A 12,500-nucleotide genomic window follows, 5' to 3' on the forward strand; every position below is an offset into this window, starting at 1 on the left:
CTGAGATAGCTCCGCCTCTGAACTCAGAGACCCTTGCTGCTCAGAAAGAGAGAGATTAGATTAAAGCAAGAGGAAAAGTTCACTTAGATTTGTGTAAGAAGGAAGACTCAAAGCCTTGATATGAATCTAATGAGAGTCTGAGAGCTATAGAAACTCTGCTGAAGAGGAAGAATAGTTGAGGTCAAGGTTTTGTCTCAACCCCATATGATTCAGCTGCAAAACATTGGTGAATTGGTAACAATAGTGAACGGACATTGACCGGTGATCGATTGATTGATTGGTTCATGTATTGATAGATCGATTGATTGATATATTGATTGTTGTGTGTAATGTATCGTACCCTGCTGGCGGGCTCCAGGAATCTTTTCATGGTCCAGCTGAGGGAAGAGCCATCTGCCTGTTTGGCCTTCACTGTGAGGGAGGGGCTCTTAGAGTGCATGCCTAGAGGTCAAGGGTCAGAGGAAACATTCACTCAACAACCTGACTCCAATATAGATATCACAACAGACTATGATTCCAGGTAAGCACTTCTAAGCGCTGGCGATAGAAATATAGGTTTGGGGGTGTGTAAGAAATATTTTGGCTATTTTCACAACCAGAATTATGGGCACAGTAGCTGGCGGTGGCGCGAAAGGGTTTTGATGAATAAACAAATTGTGGGTGTGTCGAGGCTTGGCCACTCACTGGCCAATCAGAACGTGTTCCATGACTAAATATGTGGTTGCTTCAAGTTGTGTATTTAAAACAAAATAAAATCGAATTGTCACACGTGCCGAATACAACAGGTGTAGACCTTAAAGCGAAATGCTTACTTACAGTGAGGGAAAAAAGTATTTGATCCCCTGCTGATGTTGTACATTTGTCCACTGACAAAGAAATGATCAGTCTATATTTTTAATGGTAGGTTTATTTGAACAGTGAGAGACAGAATAACAAACAAAAAAAATCCAGAAAACGCATGTCAAAAATGTTATCAACTTTTCTCGTACTCGTACTTCCTGTATAGACGCCCATTATTTTGTATTTAATTGTATTCCTCTTGTGCTAGTTACTATTTTACTTGATATTATTATTTTCAAACTCTGTATCGTTGGGAAAGGTTCGTAAGCAATAATTTCACTGTAAAGTCTACACCAGTTGTATTTGGCACATGTGATACAATTTAGACAATTTGATTTGACTTAAAAAATGTTTTATTCATAGGCGAATTGGCTAATGGATAAAAGAACACACCTGTGCCATACTGCAAAACCAGCTGTTATTAAGGGGAGAGTAAGCTATGCTTGGTTTTTCATCAAATTAAACGAAATGGGAGGGAAACCAATCGTTTAAAAAAATCGTTTCTAAATAGAAGATTCACCGGCACAAAATGCCAGAGGGACAGTATTTACCTTTGGCCAGGTCGCAGTTGTCTATATAGCCTACCTGGTTAAATAAAGGTGAAATAAAAAATAAATTTAAAAAAACACAACGAAATGTAAAACTAATGTGTGTTTAAGACTTGTGCCTCCTTAACACCAGCCTAAAATAGAGCCCTGAGACTCTTAAAAACAATTATTGACACTCTCTTCATCGATCGAGAGAGAAAGAAGTGAGAGAGAGGAGAGAGAGAGACAGTGGAAGGGAGAGAGGGAGAAAGAGAGGTGATAGAGAGAGAGTCATGCTCAACATGAACTCCTGATATATTCATATTTTTTTGTTTTTAGAATGAGATAAACACAAATCGAAAAGAATTCCAGACAAGAAGTGATGAACAACAACTCTATTCATTCAGAATAGAAAAAAAAGTAACTTTGCACCTCAAGTTAAGAAGTTTTGACTCTAGCTAGCTAGCTACACAACAAAGACCTAGCCAGCAGGCTAACAAGCTAGCCAGAAGAAACGAGCTAGAACAAACCTAGCAAGGGGAGTTAATACAACTACATCAAACGACCAAACTGACTGAGTAAACCAACAAGGAGAACGGACTAACTTTAAACATATCTTCTGTTTTTCTGTGTGAAGATTTGTCACTCTTTTTGCTGGTTTTTGAACTAAATTAGCGCTAGCTAGCAACAGCAGCAGACAAACAAACCGGTTGCTATGGCAACGGGGCAGCAGGACAGAGCAGCAGAGTCCACAGGCACGTCCAAAATGACACAACGAGAATAGCTTTTAAACAGACACTACTAAAGGGGAGGCCAGAAACCCTTTTCCGCAGACCTCTACAATAACGGTGATGTGAGTAATCTCATGTTCCTCCCTGACCAGCCAAATGCATGGCGCTCAGCAGTCTGCTCTCACTACCCATCCATCTCATCTTCCTCCCTGACCAGCCAAATGTTTGGCGCTCAGCAGTCTGCTCTCACTACCCATCAATCTCATCTTCCTCACTGACCAACCAAATGTAAGGCGCTCAGCAGTCTGCTCTCACTACCCATCAATCTCATGTTCCTCACTGACCAACCAAATGTAAGGCGCTCAGCAGTCTGCTCTCACTACCCATCCATCTCATGTTCCTCACTGACCAGCCAAATGCATGGCGCTCAGCAGTCTGCTCTCACTACCCATCAATCTCATCTTCCTCCCTGACCAGCCAAATGCATGGCGCTCAGCAGTCTGCTCTCACTACCCATCCATCTCATCTTCCTCACTGACCAGCCAAATGTATGGCGCTCAGCAGTCTGCTCTCACTACCCATCCATCTCATCTTCCTCACTGACCAGCCAAATGTATGACGCTCAGCAGTCTGCTCTCACTACCCATCCATCTCATCTTCCTCACTGACCAGCCAAATGCATGGCGCTCAGCAGTCTGCTCTCACTACCCATCCATCTCATCTTCCTCACTGACCAGCCAAATGCATGGCGCTCAGCAGTCTGCTCTCACTACCCATCCATCTCATCTTCCTCACTGACCAGCCAAATGCATGGCGCTCAGCAGTCTGCTCTCACTACCCATCCATCTCATCTTCCTCACTGACCAGCCAAATGCATGGCGCTCAGCAGTCTGCTCTCACTACCCATCCATCTCATCTTCCTCACTGACCAGCCAAATGCATGGCGCTCAGCAGTCTGCTCTCACTACCCATCCATCTCATCTTCCTCACTGACCAGCCAAATGCATGGCGCTCAGCAGTCTGCTCTCACTACCCATCAATCTCATCTTCCTCACTGACCAGCCAAATGCATGGCGCTCAGCAGTCTGCTCTCACTACCCATCCATAAAGACAGAGGGAATCTGTAATGGGTGGAAGCTGAAAATCTGGGAGTGTCATGGTGCCAGGTAACATCAGGCTGGGACTGTCATGGTGCCAATAGACGGGAGTGTCATGGTGCCAGGTAACATTAGGCTGGGACTGTCATGGTGCCAGGTAACGGACTGGGACTGTCATGGTGCCAGGTAACAGACTGGGACTGTCATGGTGCCAGGTAACATTAGGCTGGGACTGTCATGGTGCCAGGTAACGGACTGGGACTGTCATGGTGCCAGGTAACAGACTGGGACTGTCATGGTGCCAGGTAACATTAGGCTGGGACTGTGATGGTGCCAGGTAACGGACTGGGACTGTCATGGTGCCAGGTAACAAGGCTGGGACTGTCATGGTGCCAGGTAACAGACTGGGACTGTCATGGTGCCAGGTAACATTAGGCTGGGACTGTCATGGTGCCAGGTAACGGACTGGGACTGTCATGGTGCCAGGTAACATCAGACTGGGACTGTCATGGTGCCAGGTAACAGACTGGGACTGTCATGGTGCCAGGTAAACAGGCTGGGACTGTCATGGTGCCAGGTAACAGACTGGGACTGTCATGGTGCCAGGTAACATCAGACTGGGACTGTCATGGTGCCAGGTAACAGACTGGGACTGTCATGGTGCCAGGTAACATTAGGCTGGGACTGTCATGGTGCCAGGTAACGGACTGGGACTGTCATGGTGCCAGGTAACAGACTGGGACTGTCATGGTGCCAGGTAACATCAGGCTGGGACTGTCATGGTGCCAGGTAACAGACTGGGACTGTCATGGTGCCAGGTAACATCAGACTGGGACTGTCATGGTGCCAGGTAACAGACTGGGACAGTCATGGTGCCAGGTAACATTAGGCTGGGACTGTCATGGTGCCAGGTAACGGACTGGGACTGTCATGGTGCCAGGTAACAGACTGGGACTGTCATGGTGCCAGGTAACATTAGGCTGGGACTGTGATGGTGCCAGGTAACGGACTGGGACTGTCATGGTGCCAGGTAACAGACTGGGACAGTCATGGTGCCAGGTAACAGACTGGGACTGTCATGGTGCCAGGTAACATCAGACTGGGACTGTCATGGTGCCAGGTAACAGACTGGGACTGTCATGGTGCCAGGTAACATTAGGCTGGGACTGTCATGGTGCCAGGTAACATTAGGCTGGGACTGTCATGGTGCCAGGTAACAGACTGGGACTGTCATGGTGCCAGGTAACAGACTGGGACAGTCATGGTGCCAGGTAACAGACTGGGACAGTCATGGTGCCAGGTAACAGACTGGGACTGTCATGGTGCCAGGTAACATCAGACTGGGACTGTCATGGTGCCAGGTAACAGACTGGGACTGTCATGGTGCCAGGTAACATTAGGCTGGGACTGTCATGGTGCCAGGTAACAGACTGGGACTGTCATGGTGCCAGGTAACAGACTGGGACTGTCATGGTGCCAGGTAACATTAGGCTGTTTGAAACAGAGCTGGCTGATCTAACAAAGGAGGTGAGAGAGCTGGCTGATCTAACAAAGGAGGTGAGAGAGCTGGCTGATCTTACAAAGGAGGTGAGAGAGCTGGCTGATCTAACAAAGGAGGTGAGAGAGCTGGCTGATCTAACAAAGGAGGTGAGAGAGCTGGCTGATCTAACAAAGGAGGTGAGAGAGCTGGCTGATCTATCAAAGGAGGTGAGAGAGCTGGCTGATCTAACAAAGGAGGTGAGAGAGCTGGCTGACTATCAAAGGAGGAGAGAGAGCTGGCTGATCTATCAAAGGAGGTGAGAGAGCTGGCTGATCTACAAAGTGCAGAGAAGGCTGCAGAGGACGGCTGAAGTCTAACAAAGGACAGGCTGCAGAGAGCCCAAAAAGACAGGAGAGGAGCTGCAGGAGAGAAAGAGAGCAGAGGACAGGTTGCGAGAGAGAGAACAAGAGGGCAGGCTGCAGGAGAGAAAGAGAACAGAGGACAGGCTGCAGGAGAGAAAGAGAACAGAGGGCAGGCTGCAGGAGCAGCTAGATCACCACTCTATGACCTGCCCTCACACAGCAGAGGAGCCCAGCTCAACCAGCCAGGCCTCTCCAGCCCTGCCTGCTGCACCCCTCCTCCCTCCAGCCCTGCCTGCTGCACCCCTCCTCCCCAGCCCTGCCTGCTGCACCCCTCCTCCCTCCAGCCCTGCCTGCTGCACCCCTCCAGCCCTGCCTGCTGCACCCCTCCTCCCTCCAGCCCTGCCTGCTGCACCCCTCCTCCCTCCAGCCCTGCCTGCTGCACCCCTCCTCCCTCCAGCCCTGCCTGCTGCACCCCTCCTCCCTCCAGCCCTGCCTGCTGCACCCCTCCTCCCTCCAGCCCTGCCTGCTGCACCCCTCCTCCCTCCAGCCCACAGAACAGCCTCCCACTGACAGCGGCACCGGCACAGACCAGCCCCCCCCTCTACCCCCTCCAGTCCATAACAGACCAGCCCTCCCTCTACCCCCTCCAGTCCATAACAGACCAGCCCCTCTCTGCCCCCTCCAGTCCATAACAGACCAGCCCCCCCTCTGCCCCCTCCAGTCCATAACAGACCAGCCCCCCCTCTACCCCCTCCAGTCCATAACAGACCAGCCCCCCTCTGCCCCCTCCAGTCCATAACAGACCAGCCCCCCCTCTACCCCCTCCAGTCCATAACAGACCAGCCCCCCCCTCTACCCCATCCAGTCCATAACAGACCAGCCCCCCTCTGCCCCCTCCAGTCCATAACAGACCAGCCCCCCCTCTACCCCCTCCAGTCCATAACAGACCAGCCCCCCCTCTACCCCCCTCCAGTCCATAACAGACCAACCACCCCCCAGCTCCAACACCCACCAGCCCCCCCTCTGCCCCCTCCAGTCCATAACAGACCAGCCCCCCCTCTACCCCTTCCAGTCCAGAAGAAACACTGGCTGACATCGTCCTGTTAATTGACTCAAATGGGAAGTTTGTTCAGGAGAAGAAACTTTTCCCTCGACACAAAAGGAGAAAGGTGTGGTGCCCAACAACGCAGAGTGCCATGGAGCTGCTTGATAAGGCCCATCTCGGGTCACCAAGCCACGTAATCATACACACCGGAAGCAATGACCTGCGTGCTCAGCAGGAGAGGGTGGCCACTTCACTACGGGAGGGATCAAGAAGGCCTCCGCAATCTTCCCCAACTCAAGAATCGTGGTGTCAACCCTTCTACAGAGGAAGGACTTCCACCCTGCCACAATCCAAAGAATAAACGCCAGCCTCTCCTGGGACTATGCCCTGCGACCCAATGTACACCTGGCCCACCATCCCAAACTCGATCTGGACTGTCTCTATGACCATGTTCACCTGTACAGTGAGACAGTCCCCATCCTTGCCAAGACTCTCAAGGACGTCGCTTTAAACCGCAGCTCGACCTCTCCACCCAGGAACAGCGGAGCAATCTCCACCCCGCCGAGATCACCGAGACAACACCCCGGACCAGCACCCTGGACCCCCAGCCACGACCACAGCACCACCAACCTCAATGCCCACCACAGCCAGCGCAGCACAGACCACCCCAGACCAGCTTCAGAGCCACCCAGACGAGGCCTCCCATCCCCCTGCCCCCCCACCGCAGACCCCCACCTGGAGGAGCCACAGCCCAGCAGGCAGAGCTACGGACAGCCTGTGAGAGGAGCAACTGGCCCAGCCCACACCAACCAAATGAGTGACATTAAACAAATGCTGAGTCTACTATGCTCACATGTGATAGGCCGAGGGTTATGGATGCTCACATGTGATAGGCCGAGGGTCATGGATGCTGACATGTGATAGGCCGAGGGTCATGGATGTTCACATGTGAAAGGCCGAGGGTCATGGATGCTCACATGTGATAGGCCGAGGGTCATGGATGCTCACATGTGATAGGTCGAGGGTCATGGATGCTCACACGTGATAGGCCGAGGGTCATGGTAAGATGAGCACAACAACTCCACCCTCCTCACACTACATCCACCCAAGTGGCATGACACAAATGTTATCTTCAATGATAAACAAATCACATTTGCATAATAAGAGTTTACTTTCATTGAAAAAAAACTATTTGAATAGTTCTTGTTGGATTGTGAGTGTTTGTCTCATTTTGAAGGTAAAAAAAAAGAAAAGTTATGAAATCTTTTTACGTTGCATGTTGGAATTTACAAGGATTGAAGTCCTCTGCTTTTGGGCTAAAGAGCAGAATGCTAATGTGGTATACATCTGAACTAATTGATTCAATCGAATTGATCAAAATAGGAGATTTCTTTATCAAGTAAAAAATCGACAAGGAGGCTTTATCTTAACAGATAAAAAAATCTTCCTCTGTGCCACATACATTCCCCCCTCAGAGTCACCCTACTTCAATGAAGAGAGTTTCTCTATTCTAGAGGGGGAGATGAGTCACTTTCAGGCCCAAGGCAACGTACTGGTCTGTGGAGACCTGAATGGTAGAACAGTAGAAGAACAAGACACTATTAACCTGTTGGGGATAGGGGGCAGTATTTGCACGGCTGGATAAAAAAACGTACCCGATTTAATCTGGTTACTACACCTGCCCAGTAACTAGAATATGCATATAATTATTGGCTTTGGATAGAAAACACCCTAAAGTTTCTAAAACTGTTTGAATGGTGTCTGTGAGTATAACAGAACTCCTATGGCAGGCCAAAACCTGAGAAGATTTCAAGCAGGAAGTGGCCTGTCTGAGAAGTAGTGTTTCATCTTGGCTCTTTTTATTGAAGACTCAGGATCTGTGCAATAACGTGACACTTCCTACGTCTTCCATAGGGTCTCAGAGCCCGGGAAAACGTTGAACGATATCGAGGCAGGCTCTGGCTGAAACACTTTATCGCTTTTGGCAAGTGGCCACTCAGAGTACTATGGGCTTAGGCGCGTGCCCGCTTCGACCGAATGGTTTCTTTTCCTTTGTCTGTTTATCTAAACGCAGATTCCCGGTCGGAATATTATCGCTTTTTTATGAGAAAAATGGCATAAAAATTGATTTTAAACAGCGGTTGACATGCTTCGAAGTACGGTAATGGAATATTTAGAATTCTTTTGTCACGAATTGCGCCATGCTCGTCACCCTTATTTAGCCTTTAGGATAGTGTCTAGAACGCATACGAACAAAACGCCGCTGTTTGGATATAACGATGGATTATTTTGGACCAAACCAACATTTGTTATTGAAGTAGAAGTCCTGGGAGTGCATTCTGACGAAGACAACAAAGGTAAGAACATTTTTCTTATAGTAAATCTGACTTTGATGAGTGCTAAACCTGCTGGGTGTCTAAATAGCTAGCCCTGTGATGCCGGGCTATCTACTGAGAATATTGCAAAATGTGCTTTCACCGAAAAGCTATTTTAAAATCGGACATATTGAGTGCATAGAGGAGTTCTGTATCTATAATTCTTAAAATAATTGTTATGCTTTTTGTGAACGTTTATCGTGAGTAATTTAGTAAATTCACCGGCAGTGTTCGGTGGGAATGCTAGTCACATGCTAGTCACATGCTAATGTAAAAAGCTGGTTTTTGATATAAATATGAACTTGATTGAACAAAACATGTATGTATTGTATAACATAATGTCCTAGGGTTGTCATCTGATGAAGATCATCAAAGGTTAGTGCTACATTTAGCTGTGGTTTGGGTTTATGTGACATTATATGCTAGCTTGAAAAATGGGTGTCTGATTATTTTTGGCTGGGTAGTCTGCTGACATAATCTAATGTTTTGCTTTCGTTGTAAAGCCTTTTTGAAATCGGACAGTGTGGTTAGATTAACGAGAGTCTTATGTTTAAAATGGTGTAAAATAGTCATATTTTTGAAAAATTGAGGATTTGAATAACGCGCCACAGGATTCAACTGGCTGTTGAGTAGGTGGGACGCAAGCGGTTAACAGTCCTGGGGATAAACACCTACCAGGAAGAAAACCTTTCCCTCCCCACATACCCCCACAGAAACAACTATGACAAAGTGAAAAACTAAAATGGAGTACAGCTCGTGAAGCTCTGTGGAACACTGGGTCTGTACATAGTCAATGATAGGCTGAGAGGGGACTCTTTTGGTAGGTACACATACAGCTCATCCCTTGGCAGGCAGTACTGTAGACTACTTCCTCATCGACCTAAACCCAGAGTCTCTCAGAACCTTCACAGTCAGCCCACTAACACCTCTAAGACCACAATGTATCTGAGAAGAGTGGAATCCAACCATGAAGTATCACGTGTCACAAAAATTGCCGTGTTGAATTGACCAAACTGCAGCGGGTATGTGGATACTCATTCTTTTAATGAAATACTCAAAGCATCCACAGGAAAACAAACAATAAACGATACTCACGCCACGAACAGTGTGGCAGGCTAAACAAGCAGTGCTCACAAAGAATTACCTACAAACACACAGACAAACACACCCTACTAATATAGGACTCCCAATCAAAGGCAACACAACACACCTGCCTTCAATTGGGAGTCCACCCCAATTAACTATACATAGAACAACCCAACCTAGACAGAACATAGACACACATACAAAACACAACTCCCTCGGTCACGCCCTGACCAAAACTTATACACTTACTCCCTCTGCTGGTCAGGACGTGACATCACGACCCAATAAATTGCATGGTACTAAACAGGCCTATAGATGGAGTGCAAACAGTACAGACATCTACCAAAAAGCAATTAGTAGCCAAAAAATACAATCTGTCCTGGACAACTTTTTAGCCTTAACATTCTCCTACAGCAATGAAGGTGTAAATTTGGCCGTTTGGAACATACACTTTATATTTGTAAAATTAGCCTCCTTGGCTAATCTAAAGAAGCATAAGAGCAAACCAGAAATAACAGAAAATTAAAAATGATTTGATAATGATTGCAAAAATCTAAGAAAGTCATTGAGAAATGTATCTAATCAAAAACACAGAACCAGACAACAAAAATATACGCCTTCAATATGGGGAAACACAAACACACCCTAAGAACAATAAAGGAACAGCACATTAGAAATCAGCTGGATGGAATTGAGGAATCCATAGAATCAAACCACGTCTGGGAGAATTGGAATAAATTAAACAAACCTCATCAGGAGGAATTGACTCTCCAAAATGGGGATATGTGGAGAAATCACTTTGCAAACCTCTACATCAATATAACAAAGAGCCCAGAACAAAAAGATATACAAGAAAAATTACAAATCCTTGAATCAGCAGTCAAAGACTATCAGAATCCTGTGGATACCCCAATTACAGAAGAATTATTGGAAAAACTACGCACTCTCCAACCCAACCAGGCCTGTGGCGCTGATGGTATTTGAAATGAAATGATCAAATATACAGACCACAAATTCAAATTGGCAATACTCAAACTCTTCAACATTATCCTATTTTCCCCGATATTTGGAACCAGGGATTGATCACATCAATCTATAAAAATGGAGACACATTTGACCCAAATAATTACAGAGGAATTTGCGTTAACAGCAACTTGGGAAGAATTCTCTGCAGTATTATAAATAGCAGACTACGCCATTTCCTTGACGAACACAACGTCCTGAGCAGAAGCCAGATTGGATTTCTAAAAAATTATCGTACAACAGACCACATTTACACCCTCCACACTCTAATTGACAAACAAATAAACCAAAACAAAGGCAAAATCTACTCGTGTTTTGTAGATTTCTAGAAAGCATTTGTTCAATTTGGCACAAAGGTCTTTTTTATAAACTAATAGAAAGTGGTATTGAAGGGAAAACATATGATGTTATTAAATCAATGTACACTAAAAACAAATGTGCGGTTAAAATTGGCAACAAGTAAACAGACGTCTTCTCACAGGGACGGGGAGTGAAACAGGGCTGCCCAATAAGTCCAACACTATTTAACATCTACATTAATGAATTAACAACAAGCAAACAGACTTCTTCTCTCAAGGACGGGGAGTGAAACAGGGCTGCCCAATAAGTCCAACACTATTTAACATCTACATTAATGAATTGGCAAAAACATTAGAAGAATCGGAAGCACCTGGTATCACCCTACACAACACTGAAATCAAGTGTCTGCTGTAGACAGATGACCTGGTGCTGTTGTCTCCCACTAAGGAGGGTCTGCTGTAGACAGATGACCTGGTGCTGCTGTCTCCCACTAAGGAGGGTCTGCTGTAGACAGATGACCTGGTGCTGCTGTCTCCCACTAAGGAGGGTCTGCTGTAGACAGATGACCTGGTGCTGCTGTCTCCCACTAAGGAGGGTCTGCTGTAGACAGATGACCTGGTGCTGCTGTTTCCCACTAAGGAGGGTCTGCTGTAGACAGATGACCTGGTGCTGCTGTCTCCCACTAAGGAGGGTCTGCTGTAGACAGATGACCTGGTGCTGCTGTCTCCCACTAAGGAGGGTCTGCTGTAGACAGAGGACCTGGTGCTGCTGTCTCCCACTAAGGAGGGTCTGCTGTAGACAGATGACCTGGTGCTGCTGTCTCCCACTAAGGAGGGTCTGCTGTAGACAGATGACCTGGTGCTGCTGTCTCCCACTAAGGAGGGTCTGCTGTAGACAGATGACCTGGTGCTGCTGTCTCCCACTAAGGAGGGTCTGCTGTAGACAGATGACCTGGTGCTGCTGTCTCCCACTAAAGAGGGGTTACAGCAGCACCTAGATCGTCTTCACAGGTTCTGTCAGACCTGGGCTCTGACCATTAACCTAAAAAAACAACAAATATAATGATATTCCAAAAAAGGTCCGGAAATCAGGATGACAAATATAAATTCTGTTAGGACACAGTTCTATTAGAACACACCAAAAACTACACGTATCTGGGACTAAATATCAGCAACACAGGTAGCTTTCACATGGCTGTGAATGAGCTGAGAGACAAAGCAAGAAGAGCATTCTATGCCATTAAAAGGAACATCAAAATCGAAACTCCAATTAGAATCTGGCTCAAAATGTTCCAATCGGTTATAGAACCAATTGCTCTATATAGCAGTGAGGTATGGGGTCCAATCTCTAATAATGAATTCACCAAATGGGACAAACATCCAATTGAAATACTGCATGCAGAGTTTTGCGAGACTGTATTGCAAGTGCAAAGAAAAACTCCAAATAACGCATGTAGAGCAGAATTGGGCCGATACCCCCTTCCTCATTCGAATAGAAAAAAGAGCCATCAAATTTTACAACCATCTAAAAACAAGTGACCCCGAAACATTCCATCACACAGCTCTACAATGTCAAGAGATGAAACCAGAGAAGAGTCCCCTCAGCCCCCAGCTGGTTCTGAGGCTCAGTTCACT

General features: G+C 46.8%; 1 protein-coding gene across 8 annotated transcripts in view; it reads right to left on the reverse strand.

Moving 5' to 3' along the window:
• LOC106570928 (PDZ domain-containing protein 2) overlaps window positions 1-12,500 on the reverse strand; it is a 241,900-nt gene that overhangs the window by 32,347 nt on the left and 197,053 nt on the right. For all 8 annotated transcript variants that reach the window (XM_045695434.1, XM_045695431.1, XM_045695433.1 and 5 more), the window contains 2 exons: window positions 341-441; window positions 1-36 (listed from right to left, as the gene is read on the reverse strand). The exon at window positions 1-36 is cut by the window's left edge and continues 133 nt beyond it. In XM_045695434.1, coding sequence (XP_045551390.1) covers window positions 1-36; window positions 341-441 — 137 coding nt within the window. The remainder of the gene's footprint in view (window positions 37-340; window positions 442-12,500) is intronic.

The sequence above is a fragment of the Salmo salar genome, chromosome ssa15 (genome assembly GCF_905237065.1).
Source record: "Salmo salar chromosome ssa15, Ssal_v3.1, whole genome shotgun sequence".
NCBI classification, from domain to species: domain Eukaryota; kingdom Metazoa; phylum Chordata; class Actinopteri; order Salmoniformes; family Salmonidae; genus Salmo; species Salmo salar.